The 21,827-nt window shown below is 37.3% G+C and overlaps 1 protein-coding gene across 1 annotated transcript; it reads left to right on the plus strand.

The window, feature by feature from the left end:
- Nucleotides 1-2,335: 2,335 nt before the first annotated feature.
- Nucleotides 2,336-15,917, plus strand: tspearb (thrombospondin-type laminin G domain and EAR repeats b). The gene is made up of 12 exons (XM_067444965.1): nt 2,336-2,463; nt 4,666-4,886; nt 5,021-5,247; nt 5,397-5,487; nt 5,607-5,763; nt 7,505-7,636; nt 7,749-7,981; nt 10,513-10,702; nt 11,235-11,467; nt 11,973-12,151; nt 12,237-12,338; nt 15,524-15,917. The coding sequence occupies exons 1-12, from the start codon at nt 2,382-2,384 to the stop codon at nt 15,675-15,677; spliced, it is 2,001 nt and encodes a 666-aa protein (XP_067301066.1). The 5' UTR covers nt 2,336-2,381; the 3' UTR covers nt 15,678-15,917.
- The last annotated feature ends 5,910 nt before the right edge of the window (nt 15,918-21,827 follow it).

The raw sequence follows: 21,827 nt of genomic DNA on the forward strand, positions 1-21,827 counted from the left end.
TGTCCCGTTGGATTTTTTTCCACCGGCTGTAGAGGTGAAGACAACAAATCCCATGATTCCGCGAAATCAAGACATTATCAAGCTACACCTTTGTTTTGAATAAGCAACCTCTAGTGGCGAAAATTACATATTTTGTCTTTAAAAAATACAAATAGTTTTGAGTTGATTGATAGGTTGAAATGCATGGTGATTAATTTTATTAAACTCATTTATTTGATACTCTTTATTAGAAAGAAAGATTTAACACATTAAAATCATATGTCCACTTAGACATTGGCTGCGTCTGAAATCGCATACTTTAGTAGGCGAAAAACAGTATGCGACAAAAGAAGTATGTCCGAATCCACAGTATTCAAAAAAGAGTAGGCAAAAAGAACCCGGATGACCTACTTCTTCCGCCGAGATTCTGTAGTGTGTATGTGATAGACGCTTTACTATCCCATGAGGCCACGGGAGAGGCTTTATGAATGGTTGTGAAGTGACGTAACTGGCACTGGTAGCCAGTGACAAATGGATTACCGGTACATTCATACTGCACAGTGATCACAAAATATATATCTTTTTTAATATCTTTTTTAAATAAGTACATTCAAGAGGATTTCAGATGCAGCCATTAGCTTTTTAACACATTATTCCTGACAAAAGTATGACCAAATAAAGGTTCAGTTATTGTGACAAATTTCACGTAGGCTATTAGGCCTAAATTAAAGAAACTGTATGTAAGAAATGTATATCAATGAATCATACAATGGCCCTGACATGTCACTAGACATTGAGAAATCATGTTAATTTCAAATACGTATATCACTGACAACAGTAGTCTGGTCAGGATATTGTCATTTAAAAGTTGTTGTTGCAGTCCTCAACTGATGTTGACGTTGAGATGTTGTGGTTTGGCCTGAAGCTCCACCCTCCACCTATCGACCAATCATGAATTCAGTAGTGTTTGAGCATCCGGGTTGCCAGATCTGCTCTAGTTACCACAGCTGCAGCCATGTGCCATGCTCATCTCTCATCAGCAATCACTCCAGCTGCCTCCTTCCACTCGAACCACACCCTGCTTCATCCTATGTTTATAAAACTTTAATACATTTTTAATACATTTGTAGCATGCAGCTACAAATGTTCCTGCTGCTCCTGTAGCTTATCTGGCTACCTCGAGTCAGGGGGGAGGGGGAGAGGGGATACACCGCTCTACGGTCATTTGAAAGTGATTGCAGTACCAGTTTTGGCCACAATTTTACATACACTTCCTTTAAATATGATAAATTCTTTGTCAAAGTCAGTTTTTATGATACTGCAAACCAAAAGATGGCAGGTAGATTTAAAGTAGTCTGAGATATATTAATGAAAGAAAGTAATCTATGAGTTGTAGCACAGTGTTTATATATTATGTTACAGTTTTTGTTTTCTGAAATATCCACTCCTTGCTCCAGGCAAAATTACACCACTCCACTTTTACTTACATCCAGACTGATATGAACATTACATTCAATTCCCTGAACTATATACCGGCACTACTGTACCATTAAACAACCATTACCATTAGCTGTTGTATTATATGTATTTGCTACATTAGAAGAGTGTTAAGGGTATTTTCTTGTAAACATTTGTAAATCTTGTTTCCCCTCCAGCCAGTCACATGGGCTGCTTAAGACATGGGTTGAGATGCAGGTGAGGAAACGATTGATTGAAGGGAGATTTCCTTGACAAAGGGTCCTCGGGGTATAGTGCTCATCACACCGATCGAAAAGAACGAAGCAGTTTAGAACCAGAGCAACCTGACACACACATGTACAACAGTGGGGAATTCCTCATGAACCTTTAAGACATGAGATAAGAGCTGGAAAAAGCCTCTCTCTCCTGTGTGCTTCATTCGCCCCACCTTTCTCTCTCTTTAACGTCAACCCCTCCTTTCTACAGCTGACTTATTCTCATTTAAATGTCTGCGGGGTAAAACACCTCTCCCTGCTCATAACTCACAGGTGGAGTTTACACTCCCCTTCACAGCACACTGACATGTAGAGAAAAGCAGAGCAACCTCAGCCGGACACCGTTTAAAGAGGAAGTTTGTCACAGTTATGGAATTTTGATAGACTCTCAGAGAAGTTTGGAGAGAAAAGTGCATTGTATTTATGATCATATATTCATTGTAAACACTTATTACAATTAGGACATCAGAGGACCGCAGCATCTTCAAGAGGAAATAAGATGCCGGTTTAATCAGGAGCTGTTCCCTGGATATCTTCTCACCCTCACATTGATTTGTTGTGTTTTAAGCCCAGTGAGCCGTGCGGATGTAAGGATGGTCTCAGGGCTTTAAGAATGGGTTTGTTTCAGTCTGGCCGTGTGTGAATGGAGCTGAGCGAGTGGAGAGCCTGATGTCGGAGCTGCTGCTGCTGGCCTGTGTGCTCCTCTCCTGGATCATCACCTGCCAGTCTGGACCATGGAGACCATGCACAGGTCAGACTTACTCGCTGGTTTCACATGTTCAGCTGAACAGGCATATTTTAGCAGCATTTAATGGAAGAATAATCAATGGAAATGATTTAAAATGACCTTTTTTATCAGATTTTATTTGGAGCAAAGGTCCAGTCTCAGTCACAACTGGTCCTAGTTGTTAAAGATGCTTTTTAAGTCATGTTATTCTTTGTAATTATTGCAGATTTTCTACTCAATTGCCTTTGGATTATGAGCTTTAAGTCCAGTAAACCATTTTAGAAAAGCTAAATAAAGGCAGATGTAAATGATCATTCAGAAGAATGAAACATCTAGACACAAATGTCAATCAATTGTAATATATTGTCAGACGTTGGTCAGGATAAGCCACTCTGGATATCTTGGTTTCCAGGGGATGTAGGTGTATAAGAAGACACAGATTAGATGTGGTTGCCAGGTGCTGATGTAAACCACTCTGGTGTTGCACAGTGGTTTCATCTGAAAGACGTCATGCCCCATAGAATGACAATTAGGGAGCATTTCTAAACCACGTATATCTGCTCACTGTTTGTAGCAACTGTTGCTTGACTTAGATGTCTTCAGCAAACGTCACTTGTTAGGGAAACTCTGTGAAAATGGGACGTTTTACTTGCTTTTATTTGTATAAACTCTTTGAAAACATGATATGGTCCCATGACAGAGCACACCATAATGGCCAGAACACTTGATACATGTTATATTGTAGTGGAGAGAATCCAAAAAGCTGTGATAAAGCATCAAACAGAAGGACATTTCTGCCTCTCTCATTTTTTAGCTCATATATAAGCCATCATAAGATTTAAAATCACAAAGGGGCTTAAAAAGGAACAGGAATAGATTTAGTAACCCCTCTGGCCCAACTAAACCTGTCATAAATAGATGCAGATCTATTAAAAAGATTGGCAAACATCTTTAGTTAGCATTTAAATAGTATAGTGATATTATTTTACCCAGTTTTTGACAGCTTTTCACACAAGCATTGCTGATTTGGTTAAGCAGACCTTCAAATCTTACACTTGCTGTTTTCTTCTTTATCCTAAAAAATCTTCATGTGGAACATCATGCAGAATTTTAATTACTAGAAATAAGATATGAGAGTCACATACTGTATATACATGTTTTTATGAATCATTACAGAACTACTGAAATTCAGGTGTACTCCGAAAACACTGAGCTGCATGTATACGTGAATGTGAGATATTTTGTTTGCTCTCCGAAATGTGTCTTTTGCTTTGTTGAAGTCTTTGAAATATGATCCATAAAGTGTTCTTCACTCTAACCATTTCCCTCTTTGATTCACTGAAGTGGGTCAAAACAAAACAAGAGCACTTGCCCTTTGAATGTTTCATTTATATACAGTATTTTTTCACCAAAGCTGGTGACAAAAATACAGACAATATTGTAAAAATATTAAAAAGCTTTTAAAAATGTGAAAATATACAATGTTTTAATTAATTCCTTGCAAAGCCGAATTTTTAGCATCATTACTCCAGTCTTCAGTGTCATATGATTATTCAGAAATCCTTCTGAAAAGCTGATTTGAAGCTCAAACATTTCATTTTCCTTTCATTGTAATAAGTTGTGCACAAACAGTTGTACTGCTTAATATTTTTGTGGACATGTGATACAATTCTTTGATGAATAGAATGTTTAAAAGAACAGTATTTATTTAAAATAGAAATATTTTGTAACATGACTCCTTTGATGACTTTTGATCAATTTAATGTATCCTTGCTGAATAAAAAAATAAACATTTAAACTTTTTAATGAACGGTAAAGAGCTTTTGTGTGGCTCTTAGATTATGTGGTTTCATGTAAATTCGCTGCCATTAAAGTATCACAAAAGTGACATTTTTAATATCAGAATAATTAATATATGGAGTATTCATTGCTTTATCTTACAATTATGTTATAATGATTTCTTTCTTGTTCACTTTTTTACTAATAAAATCCATTATTATGTGGCTCTCTAGAATATTTATAATTCATATAATTATAAAACTAATATATAACAAAATAATAATACTAACTAGATAATTGCCTCAAAATGAACTAATTGCCTGTTGTCTCGCTTTCTCACATGATAAAATAATTTCAGCTGAAAACTATATTTCATGGCCATTTAATTATTAATGATGGTACATAATCCAGTTTGAAACATACAGAGGTTTATGATGAATTTTACAGATCTGTTACCATTGGACTTCCTGTCTCGGGTGATTCCTGGGACCAGCAGGGCACAAGATGGGATACATATGGTCCAGTCCAGAGGTTCTCGTGGATTCCAGTTTTCCGGATCTCCACAGCTGTTCAGTTTCCCTGCATCTCAGCTCTTCGTTAATTGTAACTTTTTCCCCGCCGAGTTCTCCATCGTTGTCACACTGAAAATCCCACAAATGACTCCTGAGGTAAGAACAAAAAAAGCTTCAAAATTTTGTTTAGTTTTTGAAAACATCAATGATTCCTCAGAAGCCTTTTCCTTAGAATAGGCTTCCAATTTCCGAGTAGTGATAACGATCGCTGTTTACCCTTTGATGTGCAGAAGAGTGAGTACATCTTCACACTGTTGGAGGGAGATTCAGATGAGCTGCTCCTCGGCCTGCGACTGTCCCAAAACAATCTTCACTTCCTGCAGAAGGGCCGTGGTCACAGGAAGCGCATCGCTTTTAAGGCAGTAGGACTGGATGATAACCGTTGGCACACTGTGGTTTTGGCAGTGACGGGATACTACACAATTCTCACTGTAGACTGTGGCAGACCCCTCGAGCTGTAAGACTCTTTGGGAATACTGTAGATGTCAGGTTGTATAATTTCAAATGAAATATGATCCAAAATGGCAATGATATTTATGTGTATGTGTTGAAATATATCATTAAGTTGCATAAACTTATAAATTATAATTTTTTTGTCTCAAACAGAGTGCTTGAAAGCCCCTTTCCCAATCATCTTGATACAACTGGTTCCACATTCTTCATTGCTAGCAGAAGGAGATGGAATGGCTTATTTTCTGTACCTATCTCAATTCAGGCTTTTACTATTTTTTTTTTTAAGATTTACAATGTACATAGAATTCTAAATGCAATGGGTCATTTAACAATAGATATTATTTATGTTTTTTTTGTGTGCAGGGTCTGATTCGGCAGCTAGTTCTGTTACCTGGTTCAGATGCTACCTCACGAATATGTCCCTCATCTGAGCCACAGCTGTCTGCGCTCTCTGTTCCCCAGGCTCTCTTACACCTGCCAGTCAAACCATCATCCACTGACCTTCCCCTCCACCCTTATGGTGAGACTGCTACAGCTTCAACACTTCAATCATCGTCTGCATGTCAATTTGTATACACTGTAAAAAAAAAAGAAAAAGAAAAAAAAAGTGTCCAATTGAACATTTTTTAGTGACTGATCCCATCAACATTTTTCAGTTGGCTGATTTAAAATTCTCTAAATTGATGCAATTTAATTAACAGAAATTCAATTCGGCCAACTGAAAAATTTAGATGTATGTACAATTTAGATTACTCACTAGAAAATGTTCAGTTGGAGACTTGAATTGTTTTTACAGAATACTAAAAACTAAAAGTAAAGGCTATACTTTACAGTTGATGGAAAAGTACATATTTTGAGTATGTTTTGAAGCATGGCAGCTGGTTTAAGATAGTCCTTATCTGGTTATGAGCTGGTTTAAGCTGGTCCTAAGAAACTAGCTCCAGCTCAGGACCAGCTTAAACCAGCTCATGTCCAATTTAGGACCAGCTCAAACCAGCTGCCATGCTTCAGGACATACCTAACCAGCATATGCTGTTTTTTTTTTCAACAGGGAATTTGTCCATAAGTCTTTGCTCAGTAACTTGAATCAGTAAAATTGTCAAACAACTAAATGTAAGCTAATCTTTACATGGTGCAGGTGGTATTTGGTTTATAATGTCCACTATGTATATATCCTAAAGTCCTACAGGAATGTTGTGTGTTTTAGCTGTAAACACAGGTCTGTGGTTGTATGGGGATGTGAGTAACTCTATCTCACAGGTCTCTTACTGATCCGCTGACATTGACTGACAGCCTTGTGCTTTGGGTTTCTCTCTGGATCAGAAGAAGTGCTGGTGTTTGAAAGTAGGGTGCAGTTGTGCAGAGATCACTGTTATACTGCATACTGTGGGCCTGTTGAGAGACATGACACGGCAGTGAGAGGCCATGTTTGCTTTATTTCCCCTTATGTAATGTAGTCTACAGATGGATTTAGCTTAGAATATGCTTAGACTGTCTATACGTCTATAGTTTACTATCTTTTAGATTGCAGAACAGGAATATATACTAAATACAGGAAAAGAAAGTTTAATACTTCACCAATAAAAACAAAAAAGTCATTTTTGCTTATGGTTTAACTGAACCATTGAAGGTCAGCAGCAAGTACATTGGTCAATAAAGTAAGATTACATGCATAAAAATATTTGTAATTTTACGTAATATTCTGAATTTCACTGCTTTTCTTCATTTTGAGGAATACTGAATCTGTTTTTGTGAAAGTGCGATTAGTAAATGCATGATCACATTTAGTCTAGTACTACAATAACCATCATGTTGACACAACGCCTCTGCACAAAGTACTCCCGTACTTACTTTTTTTCAACATGACATGGGGACAGGAGAGCTGTAAGTCAATAGAGTAACTCCAGATAAGTTCTTGTAAATTTAAAGTAATTTTTACTGTACTAGTTACTTGGAAAAAGTAATCTGATTACGTATCTCAAGTTAATTTCAATGGGTTACCCCAACACTGAGTATAACAACAATATTATTAGATACCATCTAATGGATACTAAAACTATAAAATATCTAGGCTATTTTTTTCTTTTGATTACAGGTTTATTGATATAAACCAAACTAAAAGCATAGGCTTGTTCTTAAAACTGCATGCAATAAAAGGTTGAAAACTAAGCTCCCTACCGTCCATCTATAGAAGGTGGTAATATATTTATTTATTCAGATGGCAATTTCTTAAACTGAACGACTCTATTTTTTTTGCACAGAGGCAGAGGTTCGAGTGACTGCGGGTGTGAGTCCTCCCTGTGGCCGCTCTGAGGAGGGACAGCTGTGGTTCAACACACTGAAGAAAGGACTGTTTCTCTGTGATGGCGTTATGTGGCTCACTATGCTGCAAGGTGATTTTGTAACATTGGTTTGCAACTGCAGTTTGTAGTTGTACAGCTGCTATTTATAGTATGACATAGCCATGGTATCTGACACATTGCATGTCACATTGCATGTCTGCAGTGAATGAGAAGCTGGATTACGTGGAGGATCACCAGAATTTATTCACCAGTTCTGAGACATTTGACATCGAAGTTTTCCACATACCTTCTGTAGGGCTTTTCATGGCGACCGCCAACCGTGATTCCAACCTCGGTTCAGGAATATACAAATGGACAGATGGGAGGTTTGAACGATATCAAAACATCAGCACGTACGATGCACAAGCATGGCAATACTTCACAGTGGGCAAAAAGGTGTGTGTGGACTTTATGCTACCAACAGAATGTGATCCCAGCATACAACCTTAGCATAACATTCCCATTAAGTTATGAAAACATTATTTCTGAAAGTTCAAATTGTCACATTTTTTAAATGTTTCACATAATTTTGGTTTTGCAAACGTTCCATTTTATCCTTCTTCAAAAACATTATGGGAATGTTACTTTTGAATGTTCTCTGTTCTCATTTTAGATGATAGAAAGCTGCTCGTGAGCAGCACCCTTCTATCGCCTACTTTTATTCTATCGCCCCCTTTGCAGTCGATATGCATCCTCGATGCTCACTTTTGCTGAGCCCATACTGAAGTGAACTCTGCAGCAGAATTCGTCCCAATAGTCAAAGCGACTTTATGTCACAAAAGTGTGGACTCGAAAGAATAGGATGTTTAGGGCACTTCATATGTCTTGTGGACTTGGCTGCCTCATAAACGTGTCTGTTAAGTCTGTGAAATCGTAGGGTGTCCCATTTGTCATTTTAGGTTTCAGAAGAGTGCCTGTGAGCGCACCCTTTGAGGTTGATAAGCACCTTCGATGCACACTTTTGCAGAAAAGCTTTTACATCACGAATGTGTTGACTTGTAGGAAGGCCGCAATGATTTAGGGGGCCATTTGGGATTGGGCCATAGGGTGTTTCTCATTTCTTATTTGTGCTTCCTCGTTTCCTTTCCTCACTTCCTTTCTTTGCATCTTAGCTCCACCCCTTGAAGATCTGAGGGAAGAATGCACCTGTGTATCATTGCTCATGACTCCTCAGGAAGCTTCCTTGCTCCTCGTTCTTTGTTCCTCGCCTCCTCGAGGTGCAATTAGAGAATTGAGATGGCCAATTGGATTTAACTAAGAATTGATCCCTTTAAGATGGCTGAGTTTGATCGGTTTCCGGGTCACAAGCTAGAGGACGGAGAAGCGAGGAAACGAGGAAGCATCAATTTGAGTATTGAGAAACACCCAATATAGTGGCGTTCTGGTAGCCTAGATATCTAGGCAAAGAGCAAATCTAATCTGCCCGCAAGTGTCGTCTAGCAACTCTCAATACTCTTCTGAGCTGTAATCGCCAAACTCTTGACCGCGACTCTGGAAGACTTGGAGTTAAGCTTTTCTCTGAGAAAAGAACAAAGAACGGCACTGAAGTTATTCTTAAAAAGGGAAGATGTGTTCGGAGTTTTGCCTACCGGATACGGCGAATGTTTAATCTATCAACAAGCTCTGTTTCACCTTCGTTGCTCTGGTTGGTGTAGCGCTATCCTATCGCGTGCAGAGGGAGTTTGAAAGACAACCGTTTATCCGCCCCTCGGATTGAGCCCTGTCAATGGTGAGTTTCCAGACCAAACATCTTAATGTGGGTCTGGCTTGTCAGGCTAGCGTTCTGGATGAATCAGTGTTTTTACATGAGGCAGCTGAGTTAATGATTTAATGACTCACTCATGAAAGCCTAAATGAATCATTTTGTTTAAAATCGGTTTAGTAAATGATTCATTTCTAAAAACAAAAGATCAATGTGGCTGCTTCCGAAAACTTATGCTCAACCGGCACAGAATGGAAAGCACAGGATTGTATTTTTCTGCTTCCTTCAAAAATCGGATAAAGGCGTCATAGGAGACAGAAAGTGAAGCTAACATTGGATTCAGATGTGCCTTGATGCCTTCCTACTTTGGAATGCATCCCCCAAAGACAGCATTTTTCAGTTTTTGGAGGCAGCTATATCTGAAATAAACATAGACAAACGGAGTGATGCAAACAGTTAGTGCTGTTTTACTGATGCATCAAAGCTAAGACAATTACATTTGAAGGACTGGAACTAGGACTGAAAACCTGTGATATTGATTGAGCTGCCTAGTGGAACAGCTGTCACCACTATCAGAAGATGGTGTGGTGTACAGAACGTCCGTTTGCTTTGAGCGGGGCGCATCCCCAGCTGTTCTTTACACATTAGAGTGATTTTGATGTGGTTTTGCAGCGGGAGAAAGGGTGGAGACCCGGCTCTCAAGTTTTAATGTTGTAAATCACATGTGCATAATAACAGAAATTAATTTTGTCTGATGCTGTATCCAAAATTTACAGCAGACACCTCCTGCTTCTCTTCAGCGTAACTTACTGCCTAATTACAGTCAAGAGTTGGAAAAGCCATATTGGACCCTGTTAATACCTGCAGTGCAATTATCCATATGTTTTTCTTCTTGGAAGTCTAAGATAAAATAATGATTCATGTTAAATTTAAAGTGAAATAGAGGGAGGAAGCCTTTGTAATTGCATCAGTGACCAGTTATAAAAAGATAAATCAATGCACCATTAAACTGACGTTTTGAGGTAGAGGTAATTCATTAAAATACTCCCATTTTCTTCTGGCTTTGAAATCCAGCTGGGATAATTAAAAGCCTGAGAGGATGCAGAAAGTACCGAAAATTATGAAGTGCAAAACTCATTACAATTTAATTTTGTTTTTCATCACAGCACCCTTTAATTCACTGAAGCTACCGACATGATTTCTTACCACCATTTTCCTGTAACAGAAGTTCCTGGTTGTTGCTAACTGCAGAAGTAAGGATGCAGGGGACGAGGAGCAGTCGGTCATATACAAATGGAGCTCAAGGAAGCGGAAATTCATTCACTACCAGACTCTGAACACACACAGCGCTCGTGACTGGGAGGCTTTCAGCATTCAAGATGAAACTTTCCTTGCTGTGGCCAATCACAGGCAAGGTAACGTTTATCAGAGCAGTTCAATGCATGTCTGTCATCTCATGTGGCACTGTTGTTGTCCTGTGTAACTCCACAGGTTTTGTCTGTTGAACAATAATGGGAGGAAGTTCATTTATACGGTTTCTAAAACAAGATTAAAACTGATCTCCATACAAATCTCATACAAATCTAAGGTCTTTGAGTCACACAATCTCAACCAAAAGACCACCAAGGAAGTCTTTAAGGCTAAAATGTCTCCTTGTTTATGTGGTTCACTTTGATTCTGCATTTGATTTCTATTCGTTTACATGGGCAACACTGCTCATCCGTTGTGTGAAGTTCTTACGTGTGCCTCTGGCATTGATCAAAGCGGAAACGCAAGCATAAAAGACACCTTTCATAGCACTTTATAACCATACAGGCCCCATCTATACACCTGCATCTATTGGAATACATCCAAATTGAGCCATGTCAGGCCATGTGGACTTCTGTTTCAATGGGCTATATGACTGAAGAATGGTTTTAAGGTTTTATATATGTTTTTTGTCCAAAGGGGAGAGAAACCATAATATTGACAGTGTAATCTACAAGTGGAACCCAGTTACCCAGTTTTTTGAGGTCAGTCAGACAATCCCGACCGCTGGTGCTTATGATTGGGAGTTTTTCACTATCGGCCCGTATAATTTCCTGGTAGTCGCAAATACTTTCAACGGAAGATCAACGGTCATTGATTCTACCATCTATATCTGGCTGGGAGGGATGTTTCAGCCTTATCAGTCCATTACAGTAAGTGAAATTATGTTTTTGTATTTTCTCTTATCATCTGTATACACAATCATTCCTTTTTCCCCTCCAAATTGATATAAGCTTTGGTTCAAAAGTTTGGGGTCGGTAAATTTTTAATAATTTTTAAAAGAAGTTTCTCTTTTTTACTCTCACAACTCTTTTTAACATTAATATTATTAAAAATGTTTCTTGAGCAGCAAATTAGCATATTATAATGATTTCTGAAGGGTCATGTGGCACTGAAGACTGGAGTAATGCTGAAAATTCAGCTTTGCATCACAGATTAAAATAGAAAACGGTTAATTTAAATTGCAATAATATTCACAATATTATATTGCTGTTTTTCCATTTTTTTTATCTTGATCTTGGTGAGTTTAAGAGACTTAAAAAACAAATCCCCATCCCCAAACTTTTGAATGATAGTGTATGGTGTTTGTTGGGACATGATTAACATGGTTTATACACATTAACAGTTTCCCATTTAAGTCTCTCATTGGTCTTTCAGACATTTGGGGCGATAGATTGGGAGATGTTCCAGATTGAAAACAGGGTGTTTCTGGCTGTGGCCAACAGCCAGATGCTAACAGAGGATGGCAAGATTCAGTACTCCATCAACTCGACCATCTATGAGCTCAGCATGGCATCTCAGACCTTCATCAAGTTTCAGGATATTGAAACATATAGGTGAGGTCTTCATAAGAAAAAAAAACTTTACTTTCTAGCTGTCACATTTTTATTTAAGGGACACCTTGTTGTCTGGATCTTTCAGTGCTTTGGACTGGGAGTATTTTTCTGTGGGAGATGACAAGTTCCTGGTGGTCGCCAACTCCTATGATGGAACCTCATACTCTCTAAATAGTGTTATATACAGGTACATCTCTCATCCAGTATTACAGAGTGTCCTTTTACACCAAGTGCAAATACCCCACTTTGTTGGCAAAGGCTATTTACACTTACTCTACCCCCCATTGTCTGACCGAGCCAGTCACAATTACAAAAAAAAAAAATCCCACTGATTACTGGAGTAGTGATGCGGAGAGTAAAATGAGTGGCATCAGCTTTTGACAGGACATTGAATCTGTCTTTTTCCAAACTCATTCTTCTCTTTTTTCCCATCGCATATCAGCTTGGAGAAGTGTTTATTTAAAATTAAAATTAGGAAATTATTTTAAAAGTGGAAATAAAGTTTTTATCTCTATGGGTTAGTGGTAGACGTAGGCTAGGGTAGGGACAAAGACAAGAAATGTCCCAATGAGGCAGCAACCATTCATTATAATGTATAGGGTCATATACCATGAACATGTTGTTATTACTGCATAATGTTTTATAATAGACTACAATACACTTTATAGATACATATATACATATAGTATCTGCCACTATTTGCTTAGTAGCATTTACACTTGAAAGAAAGTAAAAAGAAAATACTTTTTGTTGCTATTTAACATCTGACTTAAATTATAGGGAAGAGATCAAATGAAGAGGAGAAAATAATGACAGAACTTTCATGTTATTTTCACTTCCATTCACCCATGGAACATAAAAGGAGATCACTGCAGTTTTCAACTGCACACCCCATTAAAAGTTTAGTTCACTTCAAAATGAAAATTTCTTGATATTTTACTCACCTCCATCTCATCCAAGATGTTCATGTCTTTCTTTCGAAAAGAAATTACGTTTTTTTGTGGAAAACATTACAGGATTTTTCTTCAAATTTTGAGGCTCCAAATCAATGCAGTTTCAAAGGACGATAAATGGGGTCTTACCTAACGAAACCATCAGTCAATTAATTTTATATATATATATATATATATATATATATATATATATATATATATATATATATATATATATATATATATATATATATATATATATATATATATATATATATATATAAATTGCTCATCTTGCGCTGCTCTGAGTCATGCCAAGGATTGCACAATCACATCGAAAAGGTCATGCTAGACGTAGGCAGAAGTACCGCCCCAAGCAAACGAGCAGGGACTAATACAAATGCCCTTTACCAAAAAACACTCTATCTTCATCTTCAATTTCAAATTCGTCTGACATCGTTTTTTTAAACCTTTTTTTTCTTTCTCGCTAGAGGCCATTTGTAGGGTCTTCGCATGTGCACTTTGTAAACACGGGGGTGGTAGCCTACTTCTGTCTACGTCTAGTGAGATGTTTTTAATGTGATTGCGCAAAGATAAACAATTTAGGTTAAAAATGTATTCGTTTTAAGTTTATTTTTATTTTTATGACCGATCGTTTCGCTATAAGACCTTATTCCTCAGCTGGTATGGTGCAGAGCCTCTGAAGCCCTTCGAATCTTATTGAAACTGCATTGATTTGGACCTTCAACATTTTGGGTGTAACTGAAAACCATTATGTGAAGAAAAAAGTATTTTCCTCAAAAAAAATTCAATTTCTTTTTGACTGAAGAAAGAAAGACATAAACATCTTGGATGAGATGGGAGTGATTAAAATATCAGGAAATTTTCATTTTGAAGTGAAGTAATCCTTTAAGATGTCCGGAGTCATGGGCATTTCTTAAAAGACATTAAAATATACCATACATTTGAATATGACATTATAAAACTGTTTAATTTGTTCTGTAGCTTTATTATACAAAATTGTCAAAAGACAATTATATAAGATAGAATAAGCTAAAATGTATACTATAAATATATAGAATAAAATCAACGTAAATATCTCTGTTAGACATAAAGATGTAAAGTTATTGGTTTTCTAAGCATATAGTCCTGAACCAAACAGGGAGTCTGCAATTCTGTTTAGTACCACTAGTGGGCCTAAACTTACTCATGTGCTGCATTCGGTATTGATACTTCTATTGTAGGCAAAAAACTGTATGTGACAAAAGGAGTATGTCAGAAGTATGTCAGAATTTATACTGTTGTTCACAGTATAAAAGAGTAAGGCAAAAAGAACCCGGATGGCCTACTTCCAGCAAGATTCTGAAGTGTGCATACTATCCCATTAAGCAATAGGAGAGGATTTATGAATGGCCATAAAGCAAAGTAACTGATGCTGGTAGGTCATGTGATCATGACAACATGAATGTAGTACATTCCTAATACAAACATTCATACTATATAGAATATGTTTGTTTTACGAGTTCACACTTACATATAAGAGTAAATTTAAATGCGTATTTGGCGTGCTGTCTGGGGGAGTGATTCGAGCTTGGAATTTGGCCCAAACTCAGAGTACGTAAGTGGTTTAGAACTAAAAAAAAAGCTAAATATGGAGAAGGGGTGGTGGAGGGATGCTGATAAACTGTCAACAAAATCGAGGTTAGACGGCTGCATATATATATATATATATATATATATATATATATATATATATATATATATATATATATACCCCTTTTGTTGGTTAGATAAGTACTCTCCACCTGTGTCAATTATCTGATCATGCTCCTCCCGAACCTTGTTTAATAAAACATCATTTAGCAGTCGTGAAGTAATTACTTATTCAAAAAAAGTACTTACTCGAGAGTATGTGATTTCTGACAAATTATTTATACCCTTCCCTAGGTTAACATCCCTCCGTCTTGTTCACTCAGATGTATAGTATGTCATTGTTCACACTGCACGAGTGCCCATTACTATGTGTTTAAATGGAACACCCAAGTCCATTGATACAATTCGAAATGGTGCTGATTTATTTTTATTAATATATATATATATATATATATATATATATATATATATATATATATATATATATATATATATATATATATATATATATATATATATATAATTTTGTTTGATTGGATGGTTATGGTTTGTGATGTCATGTGAGCCCTCACAACAGTAAACACATCAGCATGAAGAGAAGAGATGTTACTGCAAGAGGAAGAAGTCATTTCATTAAAGATCACGAGTAGACATTAATTAAAAACTAAATAAAATACGGGCACAGTTTAATCATAATCAATACTGCAAAAATGATTGTCATAAGAGTAAACTGATCCAATGCATTCATGAAAATGTTTGAATAACTTCATAAATGTGTGTTTTGCAGGTGGCAGGGTTATGAGGGCTTTGTCCCTGTGCACAGACTGAGCACCAATGGCTGCAGAGACTGGGAATTTTTTAACACAACCGATGGCTCCTACCTCATCTACTCCAGTGCTAGAGCTGCTCTCTCTAAAATCCTTAAATTAAGGACCATCTAGTGGCACTCGACATATGGACTGTACATGGGACAGACCTGCCAGGAGGGAGACTAGACCGAAAACAATAACTCAAAATGTTAACTGGAAAACAAATCAACCCCTACATGAGAATGCAAAATAATATTTCAGAAGACACATACCTGCACATACTTGCACACAGATCCCCAATATGCTTTGTTGATTAAAATGTCATTATGTCCTGTGGTTATGCATCATTACTCTGCACATGAAGGCAGCTAACTATTCTACTACCACAATTTGTGAACGACTGGAAAATATATTTTATCAGCCAGCACTGTACTGTACGGTTTGTAAGCTACTGATTTACATTGTTTTATTAGAAGGCCTTTAAATGATATTGAAGTATGTTCAAGTATATGCAATTAATAAATACAATCTTCATAATATTTATAATAGATAAATAATAATGAAAAAAGACAATGAGGATTTTAAAAACACACAGGCTCTTTTCTTTTTCTATTATAACTTATCTTAGAACTTAATTGTGTTGGTGGTCATCTTTTGAACAATGTTTTATCTGTTTTGTTTTGATTCTCTGTCATAATTATAAACCATGTGTGTCATATAAGCTATTATATTGCTATTTTAGTGACTAGTGATTAGTCATTTACTGTTGTTCCAGCACAGCATCATTTTGGTTGAATTAAACTTTTTTCATTTTAATTAAGTTTATTCACCCTTTTAAGCTACAAAATGGAAAAAGGCTCGCACCGCTAATGTTTTAAACTCGTTGGCTCTCCTATAAAAGCCAAACAACATAAACATGTTAAAGTATATAAAGTCCAAGCCCTGGCTCAGAGATGATACCCACGCACTTCGTCAGGTCTGCAGGAGGGCCGGAAGAAGGTGGAAAAAAGACAAGCTGCAAGTCTCATATGAAATACTAAGGAACTATTTGATTCAATATCAGAAAGCAGTGAAAACAGCAAAGTAATTTGCAGATCTTAGAACTATTACAATCTAGAAGCACTTTTTTCCAATGCTGCTGTTAACCCCTCTGTTGGTCTTTTCCCCAAAGAGTCTGGCTATGTGTGACAACTTTTTTTGTTGAGATAAATCAGGGATGTAAAGATAATGTATATTAGGGTAAATATCTTCTCATGATTCTTCTGTCCATCCATTTTACACTAGCAACCCTGAGTCAATTTGAACCTGTAACTTTGCAATATATTGTAGGCCAGCTTAAACCTGGATCGCCCATGATGTGTTGTAGTCAAGACCACCTAAACCGATGCCAAATCTTTTTAGATTTTTATATCTCATACAAGTACAGTAATCAATTATGTGCAATTATATCTTGAATTTTGTGCATTTTTGTGCATTTATAATCTTTGGCATTAATATAAATTTTTGGCTTTGACTTTTATTGAGACAATCCTGCATTGATTTCAAAACCGGCACCCCAGTAACAAAATAAATCATGTTAGAAATACACCGGTCAGGCATAACATTATGACCTAATTATGTCCTAATATTTTGTCCCTGGTGTTCTGTGGTATCTGGGACCAAGATGCTAGCAGCAGATCATTAAATTCCTGTAAATTTCGACATGGGGCCTCCATGGATCAAATTGTTTGTTCAGCACATCACACAGATGCCCAATTGGATTGAGATCTAGGGAATTTGGAGGCTAAGTCAACATCTCAAACTTATTGTTCTGCTCATCAAACCATTCCGGAATCATTATCCTGCTGAAAGAGGCCACAGCCATCAGGGAATACCATTTCCATGAAAGGGTGTAAATGGTTTGCAACAATGCTCGTGTCAAAGTAACATCCACATGGCAGGACCCAAGGATTGCCCAAAGCATGCTTCTTCCCATAGTGCATCCTGGTGCCATGTGTTCCCCACATAAGAGACACACACACCCGGCCTGCCACGTGATGTAAAAGAAAATGTGATTCAGCATGGGCACCCTGACTGGTCTGTGGCTATGCAACCCTCATATGCAACAAACTGCGATGCACTGTGTATTCTGAAACCTTTCTATCAAAACCAGCCTTAACTTGTTGAGCAATTTGAGCTACTGTAGCTCATCTGTTTGTTTGGACCACACACGGCAGCCTTTGCGCCCTACATGCATCAATGAGCCTTGGCTGCCCGTGACCCTGTTGCCAGTTTACCACTGTTTCTGCCTTGGACCACTTTTGATAGATACTGAATACTGCAGACCGGGAGCACCCCACAAGAGCTACAGTTTTGGAGATGTCTTGCGATTACAATTTGGCCCTTGTCAAACTCGCTCAAAATCCTTATGCTTGCCCTTTTTCTGCTTCTAACACAATAGCTTTAAGGACAAAATGTTCACTTGGTGCCTAAAATATCCTACTCACTAACAGGTGCCATAATGAAGAGATAATCAGTGTTATTCACTTTACCTGTCAGTGATCATAATATTATGCCTGATCGTTATTAGTTATTGATTGCATTTTAAAGCATATTGATGTAAGTTTTACATCAAATCACAATAATGATGTTAACAAATAAATGAGATAAGGCACCAGCAATTTAGTGATATCCTCACAGGTCAAGACCTGATATCCTCAGGTCTTGTCTGATCTTGAGATAAAATCCTGAGTCCTCTTAGTCCGAGACAAGACCGTGTACAAATGCAGTCGAGACCAAGACAAGAGCAAGACCTTCAAAAATTGGTCTTAAAGAGCATATTGCAGGTTTTTTTTTTTTTAGATGAATATATAACTTTATATGAAAATGCCATATGAAAAGGTAATGCAGGATTTAAAATGTTTTAAAAGACATAAGAGCACAAATTTAGTAGATAAATGGGCTGTTTCATTGGCTGTTTGTAAAATCCGCTGTTTTTTCAACATTGCGTCATATTACGTCACGAGAGGGAGTCGTCTGCCAATCTCTGCGTTGGCTCAGTGCAGAATAGGTTGGTATTCAGTAGGAATCAGTGTATTTTTGGTAGTTTTTCAATTTCAAATTATCATTGTCATGTAAAAGTATTGCGTCCAGCCTGTCAGGACATCGAGTCCACAGGTTTCCTAAAAAAAAAAAGTTAGAAAAGCTGCATGGTGGCATTTTGGCATCTTCTCTAATCGTTGTCCTGTCTAATCCTGGCCTGTCCCTTATTGTGTGTCATAATTGTATGGCTGTGGTCTGCCATATGAGTATTAATAAACATTTATAATTTCCTCAGCGTTACGAACTGTCATTGCGATCCATTGTTTTCCTATCTTTGAAATTCACCACACTCTCTCTCGTTATGTCACTTCCGGTTTGGGCATTTTAGATGTGGAAGTAAAATGTTATCACAAAAACGACCCAAAAAGCCTTATTAGCATATTTACAAGTATATTTTTTAAGAAAATCTAGGTTCTACATTATTTTTCTATACACTGACTCACTGGGGTCTCTAACCTTCAATGCTCTTTAAGTTCTTCCCCTGTAGTTGTTTAAGCAAATTCTTTAGGTGACTGGTGATTGGACCTGCTGTTCAAACATGATGAACAGCGGCCTTGAAATGGCAACGGTACCAGATGACACAAAGTAAATCAATTCTCTATCCACTTCTTAAAAAGGGAAATTGAGATCCAAGAGTTCTGTCAACTTATAGGCCAGTCTCAAATCTTCCTTTTATGTCTAAAATCTTACAGAAAACAGTGTTTCACTAACTACGGAGCTTTCTGAATAAAAACCAAAAAATACTTATCCACATAAACAGCACTGGTAAAAGTTTTGAATTATATTTGACTGACTCTCGACTTTGGCAAGTCTTCTGTGTTGGTGCGGTTAGATTTGAGTGCAGTGTTTGACACGATTGACCTCAGTCCTCATCTCACATTTGGAGCACTGGGTGGGCATTCAGGGAAATGCCCTTGGATGTTTTCAATCCTATTCGAATAGTAGAAGGTTCTCTGTTAGTATTGGTGAATTTACTTTGGATGGAACTCCTCTTACGTTTGGTGTCCCAGGCTCAAGGCTCTAATCTTGCTCTGATTTCATTCTCCATGTATATGCTCCGCCTGTTTTTTTTTTTAAGAAACACGGTTTCACACTTACTTTGACGATACCTGCCATATATTGTTGATAGCAGTCATTTCACCCTCTTAGTTAACTATAGACCTGTTAGTTCGGCTATAACCTGCTATTAGTAACCCACTTCTAGCCAAAATAACCTGAATTTGGTTACATGCCGTTTTTGTCAAAATAACTTGAGAGATGTATGATATTCCATAATGTTAGCAAAGTCAACAGTGATCACAAGTTATTTGGTTTAATTTCTTTGACATGTTCATGTTCTGGATAACACCCAAATTTTGCCTCGTTTTAGCCTAGATGCCAGGGCTGTGTTTGGGCAGCTATTAGAGGTCTTTTAAGTGCAAAATTGCTTGCTGGAAAATAACATTGGTTTGGATACTCTTTTGGCTTGTCTAGTGGATGTAAAGGCCTGGATGTCCCTAAATTAGCTTCACCTCAATGAAGGCAAAACTGAGACAATATTTTTTGAATCAGTAGCGGTTTGCTGTGTGATTTTTTTATATTTGTTTTATTTGGGCATGTTTTTTGAAAGTTCTCTCAAATATGACAGATTAGGATAGTCAAAACCATTTTTTTCTTCATCTCTGAGTCCTAGCTAAAGTAAAATCATTCCTTTCTTTTAAGGATTTTGTACAGGTGATCCACGCTTTTTTGACTATTGTTAATTCCTTTTATTAACCAATTATCTATAACCATCTGCAAATGGTACAAAATGCAGCTGGGCTCCTTACTGGTGTGCGTAGGCTATCACTCCAGTTCTGAAATCTTTGCATTGGCTCCCAATTCGTAACAGACTTGAGTTTAAAGTCTTGTTGCTGGTTTTTAAATCCTTGAATGGATTAGCTCCTATACATATTTCCGATTTATTATCCGTTCACAGTCATGGAAGGTCTTTTAGATCATCCAGCCAGAAACCGTTAAATGTTCCTCAGGCCAGACTAAAATTGAAAAAAAGATTGTGTCAAAAATTTGGAATAGCCTACCTGTTTTCGAAATAATTTGTCTTGTGCTATACAGTGATGTGTTGTTGGCGTATAGGCCATAGTTTATATTCTTCATGTGTTTATTTATTGTGTGATATTTCTGAGTAGAAAGTCTTTAGAAGACGTTTTAATCTACAATATTTATAATGTTAAGGGGATGACAGAAATGACCCCAAAATAGAGAAGCTGCTCATTGCAGAGCCAATGGAGCGTGACGTCCAGCTTCCCCTCTCTGAATGTAATCTAGGCGTCATGTGTGGAGCTAGAAGGTCCAACCAAACCCTAACCATATCCCTCCACCCATTACATTAACAGAGTTTCATCGATGAGTAGCGAATGCAATTTGGGCCTAATGGGTGGAGCTGGAGGCAGAATAATATTAGACGTCTAGATTGGTGGGGCTGTACATCTTAGATTCTGCAGTGAGCACTTGGAAAAATCTTTTGTAAGGTAGGCACCATCTACTGGAGCTTCTGTAGTATGACAAATTGGACTGGGTGGAAAAAAGTGAATTCATTTAAATTGGATCACTTTTGAGATTAACAGCAAAAAGCTGCCCAGTTTACCTGAATTTTTTCCATGTCTTTGGTTTTTTTTTTGCTCGTGATTTTTTATTTATTTATTTATTCAGTGGTTTAGTTATAATCAGCAGGTTGATAATGCACCAAATACACACACAAACACACACACACACACACACACACACACACACACACACACACACACACACACACACACACACACACACACACACACACACACACACACACACACACACACGTGTGTGTGTGTGTGTGTGTGTGTGTGTGTGTGTGTGTGTGTGTGTGTGTGTGTGACTGTCCCGCCCATATTTTTTTACGGTCTATGGTACCACCCCATGACAACTACCCTGCTAGCTAGAAACAACGTTTGCTAATGTTTGACAAAGATATCAAATGTTAAGACAACAGAATGGTCATCAAAACAAGACATATTAAAATTAATAGACATTAATGGTTAAGACAGTATGAGGAAAAAAAATATGTAGAAAAAATAATGTAGATGAAAAAAAAATACTTTCATGCCTCAAAAATGAGTTTCATGGTTCTGTCCTTTCTGATTGGTGTAATTTGGTCTCTCCTACGCAAATGTAGCTACTGTG

The sequence above is a fragment of the Pseudorasbora parva genome, chromosome 5, assembly GCF_024679245.1.
Source record: "Pseudorasbora parva isolate DD20220531a chromosome 5, ASM2467924v1, whole genome shotgun sequence".
Taxonomy (NCBI): domain Eukaryota; kingdom Metazoa; phylum Chordata; class Actinopteri; order Cypriniformes; family Gobionidae; genus Pseudorasbora; species Pseudorasbora parva.

Excerpts from the sequence above, each read along its gene's own strand:
- tspearb (XM_067444965.1), top strand. The coding sequence starts at position 2,382 with ATGTCGGAGCTGCTGCTGCTGGCCTGTGTGCTCCTCTCCTGGATCATC. Across the intron at positions 5,764-7,504 it reads CCTTCCCCTCCACCCTTATG|AGGCAGAGGTTCGAGTGACT; the intron begins GTGAGACTGCTA and ends TTTTTTGCACAG. Across the intron at positions 12,152-12,236 it reads CAGGATATTGAAACATATAG|TGCTTTGGACTGGGAGTATT; the intron begins GTGAGGTCTTCA and ends TGGATCTTTCAG.